Here is a 16,314-nt window from a genome sequence, read left to right on the forward strand (position 1 = left end):
TGATCACTTTTGAAGGAGCGCAACTTTAAAATAAAATACCCTCAGAAATAAAAAATGTAAGCTTATTTAGTGGATTTAAAATTAAACTTGCTCAACATATTTCAGAAAGTACCTAAGCAGCTGGTTATAAAAAAATAAAATAATACGAATGCACTAAATGAGTACCTACCTTTGAATAAAATAAGCGTTTTGAACGATCTATTTGAATACTTATGTAAATGATGTTCTCATGTAAGTGACTATTGGTCTTTTTTGAGAATAAATTTCTTTAACCATAATGATCTATACTCTACAGTAGCGTAAACCGGGGAGGGAACACGATAGTCCTCATTGAGAGCGTTTTAAGTGTATATCTATCAGCCGTCTTCCAAAGTCCGATGTAATTTATTTATTGACGGGTTACTCCATGTACAATTCGTGATTTACTATTGAAAGACTTTTAACTGTAGAGCACCACTGACCGAACTGACCGCCCATGTCACTATTGTCACAAGGCTCTCTCTGCTTGCGGTTGAAAATGGACGAAAGAAAAAATATTTATTTGACAACTAATACAAAACAAAAAATGTAGAGAAAAGAGAGAAAAAAAGAGGTCACCCTACTCAGTATCATCTTGACAGTTGACATTTTACTGCCAAGTGCTAAGACACTGGTTTTCAGTGGGTACCTTGTACGCAGGGGCAAAAAGAATCTTTACAATTATTACATAAAAATAAAATGTAAAAATAATAAATTCAAATCAATTAAAATTATCAATAAAATAAAAATAAAATAACGAAAAAACAATAATAGTGCAATTAAAATGGACTTTCTTCCATTTTCCGACCGCATGCAAAGGAAGCCTCGCCGCACTGGACGTCGCAATTCCATTAGGAACTATGTGAACGTGCAAATAATGTATTTCGTGAGTAACAAGCATTTATTTATTAATTAACTGTAATATCTAGGTTTAAAACACTATCTATATGGCAACACTGCGATAAGTAGCCATTAAAAAAAATTGATTAGTAAATTGTTTCGTAACACAGTTTATACAAAACAGTAAATAAATATTATGTACAACGACAACAATAAAATAAAACGACTAATTGTTAAAAAAATGTTTAAACTGAAAATTAATTAAGAGAAAACAGTATCAAGATATTTTTCTAACAATAAGACATTTTTTCGTAATGGCTACACTTCACAGTGTTGCCCACTTATTAATTTATTTACCTTAAAATCTTATTGAGTCAAAGGCAATCTCTCGAAGCTATTATAAGTAGTAACTTCGCTAACTTACTAGTTCGCTTTGATAATTCACTATAATAATTATTATGTATTTACTTTATTATATTTATTATTACGGCGGGAATTGGAATTTGTATAAAATTCTTCTGTGATTATTAAGTTTAGTTAATAACAAAATAATATCGTTGTATAGTTAAATTTGAATTATTTATTAAATGTGTATATTAGAAGAAGTAATATGAAACGTTTTTACATTACGGAATAGTAAATAGGTAAATGTGGAATATAAATACTGCATGACTATTACATTTTTTGAGTTGATACTTTTTTCCGGCTTTTGGTTATTTTCACATAAAATAGTTATGCAGTATTTATGTAAGATTTGATATTCTTTTCAAAGCAAGTAAGCACAAGGCTAGCTTTCGATTAAATGTTTTGTTTGTGAATTGACATTCAACTGATAATTGACAAAAATAACATGAGGTAGTAATGTACAGATGAAATACGTCTTCGGGTATTGGATTAACAAACCACGGGACACGAAAACGGTCATTCTATTGATCAATTTTAGATACAGCAACACCAGAATTCTAATTTAGAACATTTTAAGAAACGAAGTTGCCTCAAGAACATCCCTCCGTTGCTGAACGTGAGACAGATAAAGTATAATAATAATTATTTGTTCCCTAATACTCAAAAAATTTGTAAAATCAGATGTCGAAGATGAAGAATTTCGTGTTTCGTGACCAGTGGTTAGGTCTTCCAAACTGCGGATAGATATCAAATTTTAATCAGTAAAATTTGACATGTACATGACACAGATTTTAAAATATCATTGCAATTTTAAATAATTACTTAAAATCAAAATACAACATTGAATAATAACAATTTCAGGACATAATTTAACTTGGTATTTCATAAATAAATAGTAAATATCTAATTTTTCATTTTGGTAAATTACCCACATTTTTATTTTGGATGATAAAGTTAAAACAACGTAACGGTACGCACAAAATATCATGTGTATGTGGTGCAAGCGATTCTCGCCGTACGGACCTGTGTGTGGGCGCTCATAGAGTCCAAATTTGCACATCGCGGCACACGCCTGCCCTATGGTATGCGCACCGATTGAAGCACTTTACTCGCCTGTAAAAAAAGTAAACAACATTTAGTAGCTGCAAAAAAAAAAAACATAAAATTCACAAAAAAAAAAGACTATTTTTTGGGAGTCAGTTCCTCCCCATAAACAACATAGTGTGTAGTAGAAAAATAATGAAGAAATTCAAAATTAAAGAAGGACGCTCTTGTCGTTTGACTCATTTCGATATTTCCACGTAAAACTTCCTTGTTAGAGCCGTGAAATAAGAGACCTCACCCTTATTATTTCTATGAGCAGGTTAAGTTTAGGTTTGTCTATAATTCATAAATCATGAAATTCGTGTGACGTAATATTTTATGGATGACCTCTTACTAGTTTTACAATAATTAGTACTAAATAATTGGCCGTTAAACATTTGCAAAGTAAACATTTGCATTTATTGCACAATATAAATATGTAAAGTAAACTGTACATATTTATATTGTGCAAGAAATGGCTATTTTAATCAGTTCCGTGAAAGTTCATGTGACATTGGCAAAGGTGGAAACACATCACCAATTCACTATACGACTGAAGAAGGAAAATGGCTGAGTTGATAGCTATAGTTTGAGTAGTACGGGAATAGTCCCACCTCTCGTTCCCACCACTGAAACACCTGTGAGGCCAGGATCTACAGCTTGACCGCCACAAAAACTCAACCAATGAAGGTCAAGTTTGTCCCGGGGGAAAGTTAAACTGTCATTGGACCCGCAACGAAATTAATCAGAAGAACATAGAAGGAGTTCGAAATTAAGGTTCAACTTCCCTCTATTGCAAAGCGGATGACAGGTGACAAACAAAGGTTTAAAACCTTTAAGAAAAGATTATGCACCACGGACAATAAATATCAATTAAGGGGCCTTATCTTATGAGCAATTAGCAACTACCTGCCAATAATATTTCTCACAAAATCGCTTAAAAGCACGGAAATTTTTCCTTGTCGCGACAAAATCGGTGTAATAAATTGCGGAAACAGATGTATGTTGTATTGAATTAAGCATTATATCACGTTCATGTTTGTTAGTTTGAGTAGTGGTGGTGACGTGCCTCATACTCATGGTCGGCCATGACTCCAGTGACGGCGAGCAGCTGGTACTGGCGCGCGCGCAGGGCTCCCGCGCCGCGCCGCAGCAGCCGCAGCGCCGCCGCGCCCGCCGCCGCGTTGCCGCACGTCACTTGACGCACCTGGGGCGTCACGAGATGTTACTACACGGCTCAATCCTCCATTTTCCAAAAACTACACTCAACATCAAATAAACCGCACCTTCCGCGACGCGAACTTTAAAGATTTTCTTCTGACACAATTATGGTACCCCAACAATATTGGTGTTCTATCCTTAAAGAAAAATACATTTCATTTCTAAATAAATGATTAACATATACCATAAATGTGACTTGAAAATAGACCTCACTTTGGGCTCACCTCTGGGATCAATTAGACCAATTTTTATGGTTATAAAACCAAATAAAGATCTCACGTGTCCTCTTTAACAGATGGATAGCGATTAATCCCAACTTAACAGTTTTATAGTCACAAAAAATGGCTATAGCGTAACTACCTATTTTTTGAAGAAGTGCCTCTGGATCCTTGTAAAGACACATTTTTGGGGTAAAAACCTTCCCTTTAATGAAATGAAGTTTAGAACTAGGCTTTCAAATGGTACCAATGTTGGTGGGAAGTGGGGATGCATACGTTTGATAAGTGCTTGTCGCGGGAGGTGCGATTTATTTGATGCCGAGTATATAACAAGGTCTTTAAAGCACGAGTGAAGTCTACAACGTGTTCCTTTTGATATCCCATAACTTTAAGCGTATATTCTATACATAAAAATAATTTAAAATTTCCAAGAAACATGTGTCCCAAAATGCATATTTTCGAAGACATCATCAATTTAATAATATTAGTTCTTAAATTGTCACCGCTATGACTATAGTCTGGTCCGTAAGCACTTATTGAAACGTCGCAATTATAAAGACTAAAGCCCGGTCCGTGAGCACGTAGAATTTTGTTCAATGACCCCAAGCTACCCATCCTTATCGCTCGCGCGTAATAATGATGTCGCGACTGTGCGACGGGCGGCCGCAGTAAGTGTGCGAGCGCGACAGCAACATAATTACGCGCGAGCGATAAGGATGGGTCTTTGCATGGGGTCATTGGACGAAATTCTACGTGCTCGGCGATCGGGTTTTACACGGTTCAAGATATTGCGTTCACGAAATCATACAACGCGTTTAGGGGGGAAGGGGGTAAAGCGATTTTCAATCAGTCTAACGTGAGGGAGTATACAGGGTGTTTCGTGTAAGGTGTCAAGCCGAAGGCAGGTGATAGGTGAGGACTAGACCCATCGATTTCACCCCCATGTATGTTCTACGATTTTTCGTAGTTTAGAAATTATCGTTAATTTAAGTAAATATTACCTGTGCAGGCGAATGTGAAGGGTCCAGAACTAAAAGTGTTGCTTTGCCGTCTTTATGTTTTTCATACCCTATTATCGTCCTAGAATGACCTGCAAACAAAACAGTAAGTTTCTGAGCCACATCTGACATTGCTCCATTTGCTCACACACGACATGAAACACACAGACGAGTATAGAAATGCTAATTTTTTTGTACCACTATTTGTTATGTGTGCAATAAAGATTTCAAATAAAATAAATAATTTAACATAGACCAAACTTAGATGTTTAACCGATTATAATGAGGGCTGTCGTTTTTATACTTAACAGTTGGCACCCCTAGCGATTGACAGGACCTTACTCTACAGTCGCGCTAACTGGTGAGCGCTAAAACGATAGCCCTCATTGCTTTTAATGAGGGTTTTCGCGATTGAAAAATCCGCCAGATGGCAATACGTAGACGCGAGGTTCAAATGCTGCATGATTGGTTATTTTTGACATGACATTGACCATGCAGCATTTGGACCTCCCGTCTACGTATTGCCATCTAGCGGATTTTTCAATCGTGAAAACCCTCATTGTTCAGATAAATACACATTCTTATGTTTCCAAAAACACGTATTTACTTGGACTAAACATGTACATATTTATTATTAGTGATGGTGTACCTTGGTGCTGCAAATAAAGCGGCGCCTTGAAGGCGCTAGGCTCTTCTTGGAAGTAACGAAGCACCCAGTCGAACAGTGCCGGGTGTGAGCCGTCCGCGCCCGTCGGCTTGTGGAAGTCGATCAGCTGGCATCTGACAATCACCATCATCATCATCATCAGTCAATATTATTCTTCACTGTAGGACGACGACCATATCTAATTTACTAGAGGCAAATGGAGGATTTGGCCTACACTTCTTACGCTGGCCAGACGGGTTGGGGAGGTCATCATCATTATCATCTCAAATCAATAAGATAAGATTGACTTATGCCCGTTTTCACCATTAATCCCTAATTTTTAGGTGGCCATAATGGTAACACACAACAGGAATTTTGTTTTCATAGGTGTCATGTCACTTAAAATTGTGGTGCTATTTAGTCTCCACTGAAGCGTAATGTTCCTTCGTTATATGTAGAGTTTGGGGAGAAACTATCATTATTCGGTCATTTTGTCGCACTATAGAAGCACGATACTCTCTGGTAAGATGGGTTGGAGGCATGTCCTCTAACCAAAGTGACTTTTGTGACAGATTGATGACATGACAGATTTCGGAATTAAAATTGTTTAATTCATCATCTTTGATTATAATTAGGTATAATCAAGGTACAATGACCTTGAAAACTTAAGAGTTTACCATTACCTTATCCTAAGCGATGAGAGCACCGTGACCACTTCGCACGCACCGATCCACTTGCGAGTGTTGTGTAACTTTGAGCCTAACTGTTCTGAACCCTGAAACAAAAATATATTTATGTATTTTATTCAGCAGAAGACGTGAACAACTAGAAGCAAGCAATTTAGTTATGCTTTGTGGACGTCACATGGCTAATGAAGCTCCGGCTAGTTTGTATCTGATCCATGTGTCATCCGGCTAGAGATATGAGTGTGGCAGACATAGGTGTCACCCGGCTAGTGTACTGTATCTGACATATGCGTCATCCGGTTCACGTTCCTATGGCCGACCTATGTGTCATCTGGCTAGCGTTATTTTTTATGTAACAGGAGGCAAACGAGCAAACGATATATTAGCGTGGCTGAATTTGAGCAGATGTCATCCAGACGGTTTGCTCTACCCAACCCGGGGTGTCAGTCGGCTAGTACCTGACCTGTGTATCACCCGGCTAGAGTGGCTATGACTGATCCAGATGTCATTCAGCTAGGTGTATTATGATCGACGATATCTATCGTTACTAGGGTGTCACCCGGCTAGTGTGCGGTATCCCAATAGATGTCACCCGGCTGGCGTTGCGAGTGTGTCACCCGGCTAGCGTGCGGTATCCATCCAGATGTCACCCGGCTGGCGTTGCGAGTGTGTCACCCGGCTAGCGTGCGGTGTCCCAATCAGATGTCACCTGGCTAGCGTTGCTCGTGTGTCACCCGACTAGCGTAGTGTATCCCATCCAGGTGTCACCCGGCTAGCGTTGCTAGGGTGTCACCCGACTAGCGTTGCTAGGGTGTCACCCGGCTAGTGTTGCTAGGGTGTCACCCGGCTAGCGTGCGGTATCCATCCAGGTGTCCCCCGGCTAGCGTGCGGTATCCACCCAGGTGTCACCCGGCCAGCGTGGCACCGACCTGCGTGTCGAAGCCGAGCTGCCAGGCCCTCTCGACGAGCAGCTGCAGGCGCGGGATGGAGGGCACGCAGTCACAGTCGCGCTCGCCCGCGCCGCCCAGCAGCGCCGCGTAGGGCGGGTGCTTGAGCAGCGAGGATAGCACCATCTGCATGTTCCTGGAACAATATAGGATCATAATAAAGTCAACTTATAAGCCTCATTTCACTTGCGAACTAAATATCAGTCGCAGATGTTCGCCGCAACTTACTGGACAAACAACTGGATTGACCATGGCCACACTCTCCGTAGGAAAGGAAAACCCCCCAAGGAAAACGCAAACGTGGTCGCCCCAAGCAAACTTGGCGGCGCACTGTAGCAGACGAGGCGAAGAAAATCGGCAAGACCTGGAGCAAGATCAAGCGCGAAGCTCAAGACCGAACGAGATGGAGGACTGTTGTGTCAAAGTCAAAGTCAAAATTTCTTTATTTGTTTAGACTAATAAATAGTTCTTACAAGTGTGGACGCCCTCTACTCCATCTAGGGGACATAGGACCTGAAGTCAAGTAAGTCATGTTCGCTACGTTCGTTCGTCTCGTGCTCTTTCGTCAGCCTATTTCATCTCGTGCTCTCTATCACTATCACGAATTCTCGATAGAGTTAATAACAACTTTAGAACTGAATTATGAGGTGTAGCCGACACCTCATTCCACTTGCGAAATGTACAATGCTCATGTTCGTTGACAGACGTTCGCCGCGTATCGCTCGCCCTAGGTCCGTGGTTCGATGTTGATGAATTTAATGCCAAGTGAAGTGAAGTGTAGTGAAGTGAAGTAAAGTAAAGTAAAGTGTAGTGAAGTGTAGTGAAGTATAGTGAAGTGAAGTGAATCGTAATTCTTACCGGTAGCCGCAGCCCCAGCCACGGTCGCCGTAGGTGCTGGCGTAGTGGTCGACAGCACTACACAGGTACGTCTTCACGATGCTCGGGTTCTGAGTATTGAGCTGTGCTATCCTCTCCAGGATGCCTGCAACAAGCACATTTAGGATTACAATCTGAATTAAGAGTAAGGTATCAAACGAGATGTCTTTAAGATATCAAAATGTTGTCCCTTCGTTAGTTCGGTGCCGCTGTACACGGCCCGCTTAAGGCTGTTGGTGGCTCGTGAGCCGTCCCCATCCCCATCCCTTATGATATGTCGCTTACCGTTCATCTTGGAGGAGCCCGCGACCCGTCCCAGTTTTGAGGATGTTAGTGGCTCAGCTTGTGAGCTGTCCCCATCCCCATTCTATACGACACTGCGTCGGTCTCCGTTCTTCTTGGAGGAGCGCGCGTCCCGTCTCAGCGTTGAGGAAGTTGGTGACTTGGGAGCCATCCCCATCCCCATCCGTTATGATATGTCGTTCACCGTTCGTCTTGGAGGAGCCGGTGTCCCGTCCCAGGGCGGAGGCCTTGCAAAGTCCGGTACACGGCCCGCTTGAGACTGTTGGTGGCTCGCCAGACATTCCCATCCCCTATCTATGATACTGTGTCGTTTACCGTTAGTCTTCGAAGAGCGAGCTAATGTCTCGGACGCTTGAGGCTGATGGTGGTTTGTGAGCCGTCTCCGTCCCCATCAAGGGATGACCCTTACCATGCTGTGTGGCTCACCGTTCGTCTTGGAGGAGCCGGTGTCTGGTCCCAGGGCGGTGGCCTTGCGGGGCCCGAATCTGCGCTCCTAGTAGCCGGCCACGGATAGCGCTCCGCTGTACACGGCCCGCTTGAGGCTGCTGGGGGCTCGTGAGCCGTCCCCATCCCCATCCCTTATGATATGTTGCTCACCGTTCGTCTTGGAGGAGCCGGTGTCCCGTCCCAGGGCGGAGGCCTTACGGAGCCCGACGCTGCGTTCATAGTAGCCAGCCACGGATAGGGCGCCGCTGTACACGGCCCGCTTAAGGCTGTTGGTGGCTCTGTTCGTGTAGCCTTCTTCGTCCTCTTCCATGCCGTATTGCGCCTGTAAGCATTTAAAGCTATATGAATCTGGCATATTAGAAAAATACCACCTATTCTCTACGCTACGATGTTCTACGAAGTGGCAACTGACTAAGAGATAAATATGCGAACATCAGGCCTCAGCCAATGTTGAGTAAAGGTCAAATCCTCTATTTGCCCCTGATAAATTAGAGAGGATTCGTTAAATTCAGACCACAGCCGGCGGAATGCCTGCATTGGTTTGAATTTAACGAATTTTAAGGTGACTTAGCATCAAATTTCAAGTTTAGTATTAATGAAATGCAGATGAAGATAGAAGAAGATATCCTATCGTGAAATGTGATCTTTTTAACAAACTTTTTTCAAGCTAAGAAAATAAAATAACAGTTTTTACCCTCAGGAGTTGAAACTCATGTTCCTCTCTGTTCTTCTGCGCTTCCCTCTCGGCGGCTGAGAGTGCTACCGCGCCTCCCTCCTCCCCCCTCTCAAAGTGCTCCTCTATGTGTTGGATCTGTGGACAAATTACTTGTAGCTAGGATTGTCAAATAGGATTATAAAATAGATAGAAGTTAATTGTGCACTAGCACAATAAGCTGGAATGGAACAAGTACTTAAGCTAGAACTATTCCTACATTCAAATCAAATCAAAAACATTCAATTTTAACCAATATTTTGGCACAAGAGGCATTCAAAGTCAAAGTAGTCTAACTTTTGATTAATTGCAGGCTGCCTGTCCACAGTCAATTAAATTTTTTTATGGTGTGAAACCTAGACTGACATTTACTGATTGGACTAATCATAAATACTACATATTTTCCTGAGATTACAATAATATTATGTTCTATGCTAGTTAAATTAGTCATGTGGCATTTTATACAAACAGTATGAAATAAGACTCGATGCAACTTTACACTGTTGTGATATCCAAGAGGTTACACTTTTATGGTATTATGGCAATATCAATAAGTTTAATATTACAGATGAATACCAGTTCATGCTGTGACAACGGCAGGGGCTGGCAGCACACCGGACAGTTGCTGACCGGACTCTCTTCCATCATCACTACGTCTTCACATGACGCATTGTCAACCTGGTCCTAGAATAAAAAGAATTATTGATATTGATTAGTTTACTTATGATAGTTGATTGTTATTATATTTGAAAAGATATAGAAATAAATAAATAATAAATAAATAAATAAATAAATCATTGGACAATTTCACACAGCGCCAGCTAGCCCCAAAGTAAGCAACTTAATGCTTGTGTTATGGGTGCTAGCTTAACGGATATACTACTTATATACTTTTTTTTTTAAATACATACATATTATACATAGTCACACCCAGACCCGTCACAGAAATTAAAATTCATCATTTCAATTTCTGCCCGGCCGAGAATCGAACCCGGGACCTCTCGGCATAGTAGTCCGTTCTGAACCACTACACCAAACGGCCGACAGAATAGATGCTACCTTGTCAATTATTTGGTTGTAAGTACTGACTTTGGCACAAACTTATGTGTCACATCGTAGTTGATATAGGTATGATTTTAAAACTAAAATGTATAATAGTTTTGATACACCTATCACTGACTGTACTAGCTTTTAGAAAGCTATTAAGCTTAGCCAAAGTTTGCCATACAATTATGTATTATGGAAAATTGTATTTTATGGGTATGTGACAAATCACAATGCCAACAACTCACTAGGTAAAGGGATAATTAAAATGCTATTAGTCAATCTAGAAATCAATATTGAGTCGAAATTTGAAAAAGTTTTATTACTGGCTGTAAATTACCTACCTACTTATGGTATATATTAAGGGGGTGGGATATTATTATGGCATGGGATATTATAATGAAAAGATATTATATTTAAGTATTATAAAGCAGTAAACGTTATTGAATTCATGACTAGGAGGTTTCTGAGAAGAGAAAGTTTTAGTTGAGTTTCATACGGTTCATTGATATTAATGTTAAAATCTAATGCTGAAGAAAATTATAAAGCACATATGTTTCATAGATTATCTACTACTAAAGTTAGGTAAGATTTTTAATGGAACAAAATTAATACATACCCCTTTCTGCGGACTCAATATGTCTCGATGCTCAACATTGACATGGACTTCTACCTCAGATCCGTTCACAAATTCTCTCTCACAGATCGGACACTGGAACGAAGACCCGTGGGGCCCCGGAGACATGGCCATAGCGCTCAAAGCCAGTGTGGGGTTATCCAGGGTCAAAGTGGGATTGTTCAGCCCCAGGGTAGGGTTATTTACCCCTAAAGTGGGGTTGTTCACGACCAGGGTAGGATTTTCCGCGTTAGCATTCGCGTTCCCCATCACAGAAGGAGACGTGAGGTCGAAATGAGCCCTGTTTATGTGCTCTTCCAATTTCCGTGGACATGTTGACGTGAAATCACAGAGAAGGCACTGGAATCAATAGCAGAAAGTTAGGAAATCACTTTGTGGTTTTAAAAACAACATAAAGCACCTTTTAATTTGTGTTTTTAGTGTTTATTTATTCACATTTCACAAATTTTGTGGGTTTGTTTTTGTTATGGTGGGTAAATGTCAGTCAAAGAACTTTTGACATTGACAGTCATAGTTTTTATTGTTTTTATTTTTCCAAGCTCTAGTCAAAAAATCATTAACAAACAGCTTTATCGACAATTTGTTTGATGAAGGTGTATGAAAAAAAAAAACTCATTATCTAGCTAGAGGTCGGAAAGGGTGGGATAGTCCTTTAAAGTATTTTCTACTCACCTGCACAGTAGGACTCGGCGTAGGAGCTGATTTCTTTGGAGTGTTGGGTTTCAATTTTAATGCCAATTGAGATCTTAGTGGAGATCCTTGTCCTGCACTGGCCATAGTCAACTGTAAATTAATTAAATCATTATCAATTTTAATAAAAATTACCAACGAATCCGCGGGGCTATTTATGTTTAAAAATGTTATCAGATAGGTATTTCTTACCTTATTTTTATTTGGTGAGCCTTCGTAATTGTTGCTTGAATTGTGGCTTGGACTAGAATGAATACCTGGAAATAATTTTAAGTTTAAGTAAAGTAACTGCTTAAAGTACAAATTCGCAATGCAAATGTTCCAAGAAGCCCTAAAGTCACCTTTTCTGTCATGCCCATTCATCACTTCCCCATCATTAGAATTCTGTCTGCTCTGCACTTTCTTTGGTATAACCCCGTTGCTGATATTTATATTCTTCAGGCCATTCGTCAAGTTGATGTTTTTGGGGGACCTTGAGCATCTGTCTTCATCCTTCTCACTCCTATAATCTTTGTCCTGGTAACCGTTGTGGTAACTGAGGTTTTTGGATATGGCTCCGTTGTGGAAGGAAGTAGAGGTGTCAGGGCTATGCCAACCGTTAATGGAACCAGGCGTGTTGTAGCTGCAACTGTCTGTCGTTGTCATTTTGGAGTCTTCGTCAAAGCTGAAAAGGCAAAAGTAGAAGTCAAATGTAGGGCACCTTTTTATTATTTTACAGCAGGCTCTTTTTTGCTATGAAAATGTGGTGGCAAGTATTTGATTTACATGCTCATTAAGGAAGTAGGTCCCTTCCACTCCCTATATTACAGCCATTATAAAGAATGGGCGACATCACGAATGCATAAATAATTTGTAGCGCATACAAGCACTATAGGTGCCAAAGGGGTTAAGTAATAATAACTGGAGATTGAGTGACGCCAGAATATGGTAACTCAGAGGTGATACCTAATGCCCCTTTTCAGATTTTTCAGATTCCTACGGCGTAAATTATTGGTTATCTTCTCCAGCAGTTGCATTGGGGTATTAAACAGTTGCAATATACTTAGGTATTTTCGCTCTCTGAATGTGTCCCAACAGTTGTGGTTGTGGGACAGCACAGTCGCAGAAGAGACACTACTTACGTACTTGAGGGTTACCTACTTCTTAAACTTTGCTTCTTACCTCGGACTTTGGTCGTCTATAAACGCCATGAGTTCCCTCTCCGGCGTCAGGTAATACAGATACGCTCTTTGCACGTGTCCCAACAGTTGTGGTTGTGGGACAGCGTAGTCGCAGAAGACAAACTACTTAGGTAACTAATAAGTGATAGATTTGGCATTAGATTGCACGTATCCATGCTTTGAAGTGTTTTTTTCAGGGTTCACTACATACCTCGGACTTTGAACGTCTATAAACGCCATGAGCACCCTCGTTAGATAATGCAGAATGTGCTCTCTGCACATAATCCCAACAGCTGCGGCTATGGGACAGCGCAGTCTCAGAAGGGACACTAAGTACTTATCTAGCTTAAGGTTTGCTTCTTACCTCGGACTTTGGTCGTCTATAAACGCCATGAGCTCTCTCTCTGGCGTCAGGTAATGCAGATGCGCCCTCTGCACGTGTCCCAACAGTTGTGGTTGTGGGACAGCGTAGTCGCAGAAGACAAACTACTTAGGTAACTAATAAGTGATGGATTTGGCATTAGATTGCACGTATCCATGCTTTGAAATATTTTTTTCAGGGTTCACTACATACCTCGGACTTTGAACGTCTATAAACGCCATGAGCACCCTCGTTAGATAATGCAGAGCCCCGATTACGGTAATTTTTAACGTCTACAGTTCAGACACGCTTCTCGATTCTGCGATACGATTGGTCGTTCAACAGCGTACGTCAGCTGTTTTGACCAATCGTATCGCAGAATCGATGAAGCGTGTCTGAATTGTAGACGTTAAAAGTTACCGTAATCGGGGCTCAGAATGTGCTCTCTGCACATAATCCCAACAGCTGCGGCTATGGGACAGCGCAGTCTCAGAAGGGACACTAAGTACTTATCTAGCTTAAGGTTTGCTTCTTACCTCGGACTTTGGTCGTCTATAAACGCCATAAGCTCTCTTTCCGGCGTCAGGTAATGCAGATGCGCCCTCTGCACGTGTCCCAGTAGCTGTGGTTGTGGGACAGCACAGTCGCAGAAGGGACACTCTGGTCTTCCTGCCACGTGGGCCTCCAAGGTGTGGGACCGCATGCCCTCGTCTGTGAGGCCCTCCGCGCCGCATAGCTCGCACGTGTAGGGGAAAGGACTGGTCGACATTTTTGCTAAAAAGATAAACTATTGAGAAAAGGGTCGAAAGAAAATGTAGGTGTTAAGTGGAAGTAAGCAATTTATCATGCATCAAACAGATTAAGTACAAGTGTTGTTACCAATACCTTAGCCTATTCAATGCAATCTAAGGGAGACCCTGCAAATATAGACCCTGTTGGGCATAACAACGTGGTAGGTATGGTTAGAGAGGTTATTGGCCTGTACTAATTTATCTAATAACTCCTCAGTTTTTCCATAATCTTTTCATGTTTCCCAGAATATGTACAATGAGTAGCTACCTCATGAAAATTTAGATTTTCTGTGAGTTGTGAGTGAGAAGTGCGTTTTCAAACTTTACTTATTTGGAATCAACATTAAATTAAGATCAAAGAAGAGTGATTTCAAGAAACTTTTCTTTAATTAGTGATAAGAATCAATAATTAATCTATTTGGGCCAAATAAATTATTTTGTTCGTTCTGTTTTTACTACCAAGTGGAGTAACGTCGCCTTCTGACAACATCAAGCAGGATAAGCACTTCAATAAATTGTCCATTTGGCGGCTCGCCAACGGGAATTGAAAGACAACATAATTATTTAAGAATTATCCATAAAAAAAGCTGTAGGAGACTCCTCTGTGGTACAATCACAGTAAAATGGACAACAGAGAAGAAAAGTATAAACCTTATTATAATAACAGTAATTCCTATAGCAACTTATTCTAGGTCAAAAATAATCGCAGCAGTTAATCTAATCTACAAGGACGAAGTGTTAATAACTTATGAAACATTTCCACAACACAAAAATATAAACATAGGCAATTACAATTATTGTAGGTTGTGTTTTCACATCAGCTGTAATTTTTTCATGGCTCTTTACAGAATTTTACACTAAACTGCGATCAAATGAAACGAACCTTGATCTATTTTCATCGTAGGGCAAGCACTGCTACATTGAAACCATTCACAAATGAGTATCCGGGTGAAAGTGTCAAATCGATAAAATTACCGCAGTTATGTTTTCAAAGAATTTACGCTATGATTCTCTACCGAAGCAAATCCTTTTTGGACCAAAATTAAAACTATATTAACCTTAGCGTTAAAACTAACTGGCATAAAACAATAAATCCTCTTGCGTAACGAAGTAAATCGAAGAAAAAAATAAGATGTACTTACGATTGTTTTTATTGTCAAATTAGCGGGAAATCCTATCGTTTTGTAAGACACAACACTACCTAATTGGTTCCACACGATTATTAAAGGTTGTTAAAGCTAACATTTTATAACATTAATTAACGAAGTAAATTTAATACTACTGGCAAAGGTTATGAAGGGGAGCCATTCATGAATCGTGGACATTGAAAAACAAGGAAAACTTGTACGCATGCGGAAGTGGGCAGCGACGGCAGCGCCTCTGGCGGTGGAAAACGAAAGGTACATGCTTTTGTTTAGAATTTTCTTTCTTTCAGCCTAACATATTTTGCCTAAAATGGTTAAATAGCTTCTATAGTTAATTGCACTTGGTAAATTTACAAAGCTAAAAGCTTTTGCTGGAATTTAATTAGCTAATTTCAATATATCAAATGCGCACGCCACCTAGTGACTGTACATAGTTGTACTAACTATCTTCAAGGACGACGGGGTAGCTACCGAACCCTTTTTGGAACTTCCAAGTGAATTCCACTACCAGTAAAAAGATGGAGTTAGATCAGAACAATAGTTTAATGTTCTTAGAAAAATTTAAAAGTCACGAAACTTAAAACTTGTCGTACGGAGTATGTGAAAATTTTGAAAATAAGGTGTACATTTGAAATGCTCATAAATAATAGACATAGTGATGTAAGATTTACTTTCAGAGGGTGAATTTGGCATCAATATCATTAACATCAACCTAAGTCTTGTGATGAAGACATAAGTGCCAAAATAGTTTTAATTTTCATTCAAAATTGTTTGTTTCGAATATAATACATATATGCTATTTTTCTTCACTTCAAGATTATCTCCACCAGAATAACCCACTAAGCTCCTAATTTCGTCAAAAAAACCAGGCATCCAATACATTCTCATGTCTAAATTGTAACTTATAGAAACGGCGGTGCCCCAGGGAACTATTGCATATTTGTCCTGGAATAGCAACGACTGGCCGGGCCCGCGCGAATACAGAGTGGCTGCTTATGTAAATTGACACATGTCACTCAAATATAGGTAGGTTTACTTTTGCCGAAAGTGTAGTCACGCTATGTCACATTATTTTGTGTTGTCTAG

General features: G+C 40.2%; 1 protein-coding gene across 2 annotated transcripts; it reads right to left on the minus strand.

Moving 5' to 3' along the window:
- Positions 1–397: 397 nt before the first annotated feature.
- On the minus strand, positions 398–15,450 carry LOC114353491 (zinc finger-containing ubiquitin peptidase 1). Of its 2 annotated transcripts, XM_028305520.1 has the most exons (16): positions 15,226–15,450; positions 13,829–14,066; positions 12,113–12,435; positions 11,964–12,028; positions 11,754–11,864; positions 11,064–11,420; positions 9,977–10,084; positions 9,383–9,499; positions 8,839–9,010; positions 7,921–8,044; positions 7,045–7,198; positions 6,113–6,204; positions 5,433–5,563; positions 4,787–4,875; positions 3,416–3,553; positions 398–2,376 (listed from the first exon to the last, which is right to left on the minus strand). In XM_028305520.1, exons 2-16 carry the CDS (start codon positions 14,059–14,061, stop codon positions 2,341–2,343), a joined length of 2,250 nt encoding a protein of 749 aa, XP_028161321.1. In that variant the 5' UTR covers positions 14,062–14,066; positions 15,226–15,450; the 3' UTR covers positions 398–2,340. The 2 variants fall into 2 exon arrangements, with proteins under 2 accessions (XP_028161321.1, XP_028161320.1); XM_028305519.1 differs by lacking the exons at positions 13,829–14,066; positions 15,226–15,450 and adding an exon at positions 12,933–12,973 and having other exon boundaries at positions 2,341–2,376.
- Between the last annotated feature and the right edge of the window lie 864 nt (positions 15,451–16,314).

The sequence above is a fragment of the Ostrinia furnacalis genome, unplaced genomic scaffold, assembly GCF_004193835.3.
Source record: "Ostrinia furnacalis isolate ACB-3 unplaced genomic scaffold, ASM419383v2 OfSCF1700, whole genome shotgun sequence".
In the NCBI taxonomy this organism is placed as follows: Eukaryota; Metazoa; Arthropoda; class Insecta; order Lepidoptera; family Crambidae; genus Ostrinia; species Ostrinia furnacalis.

Bases quoted from the DNA above. Each gene is read 5' to 3' on its own strand.
- LOC114353491 (XM_028305520.1), bottom strand. From the start codon at position 14,061: ATGTCGACCAGTCCTTTCCCCTACACGTGCGAGCTATGCGGCGCGGAG. The intron at 12,029-12,112 runs GTGACTTTAGGG...AATTATTTCCAG, and splicing joins GAATGGGCATGACAGAAAAG to GTATTCATTCTAGTCCAAGC. The intron at 6,205-7,044 runs GTCGGTGCCACG...TTTTTGTTTCAG, and splicing joins AGCTCGGCTTCGACACGCAG to GGTTCAGAACAGTTAGGCTC.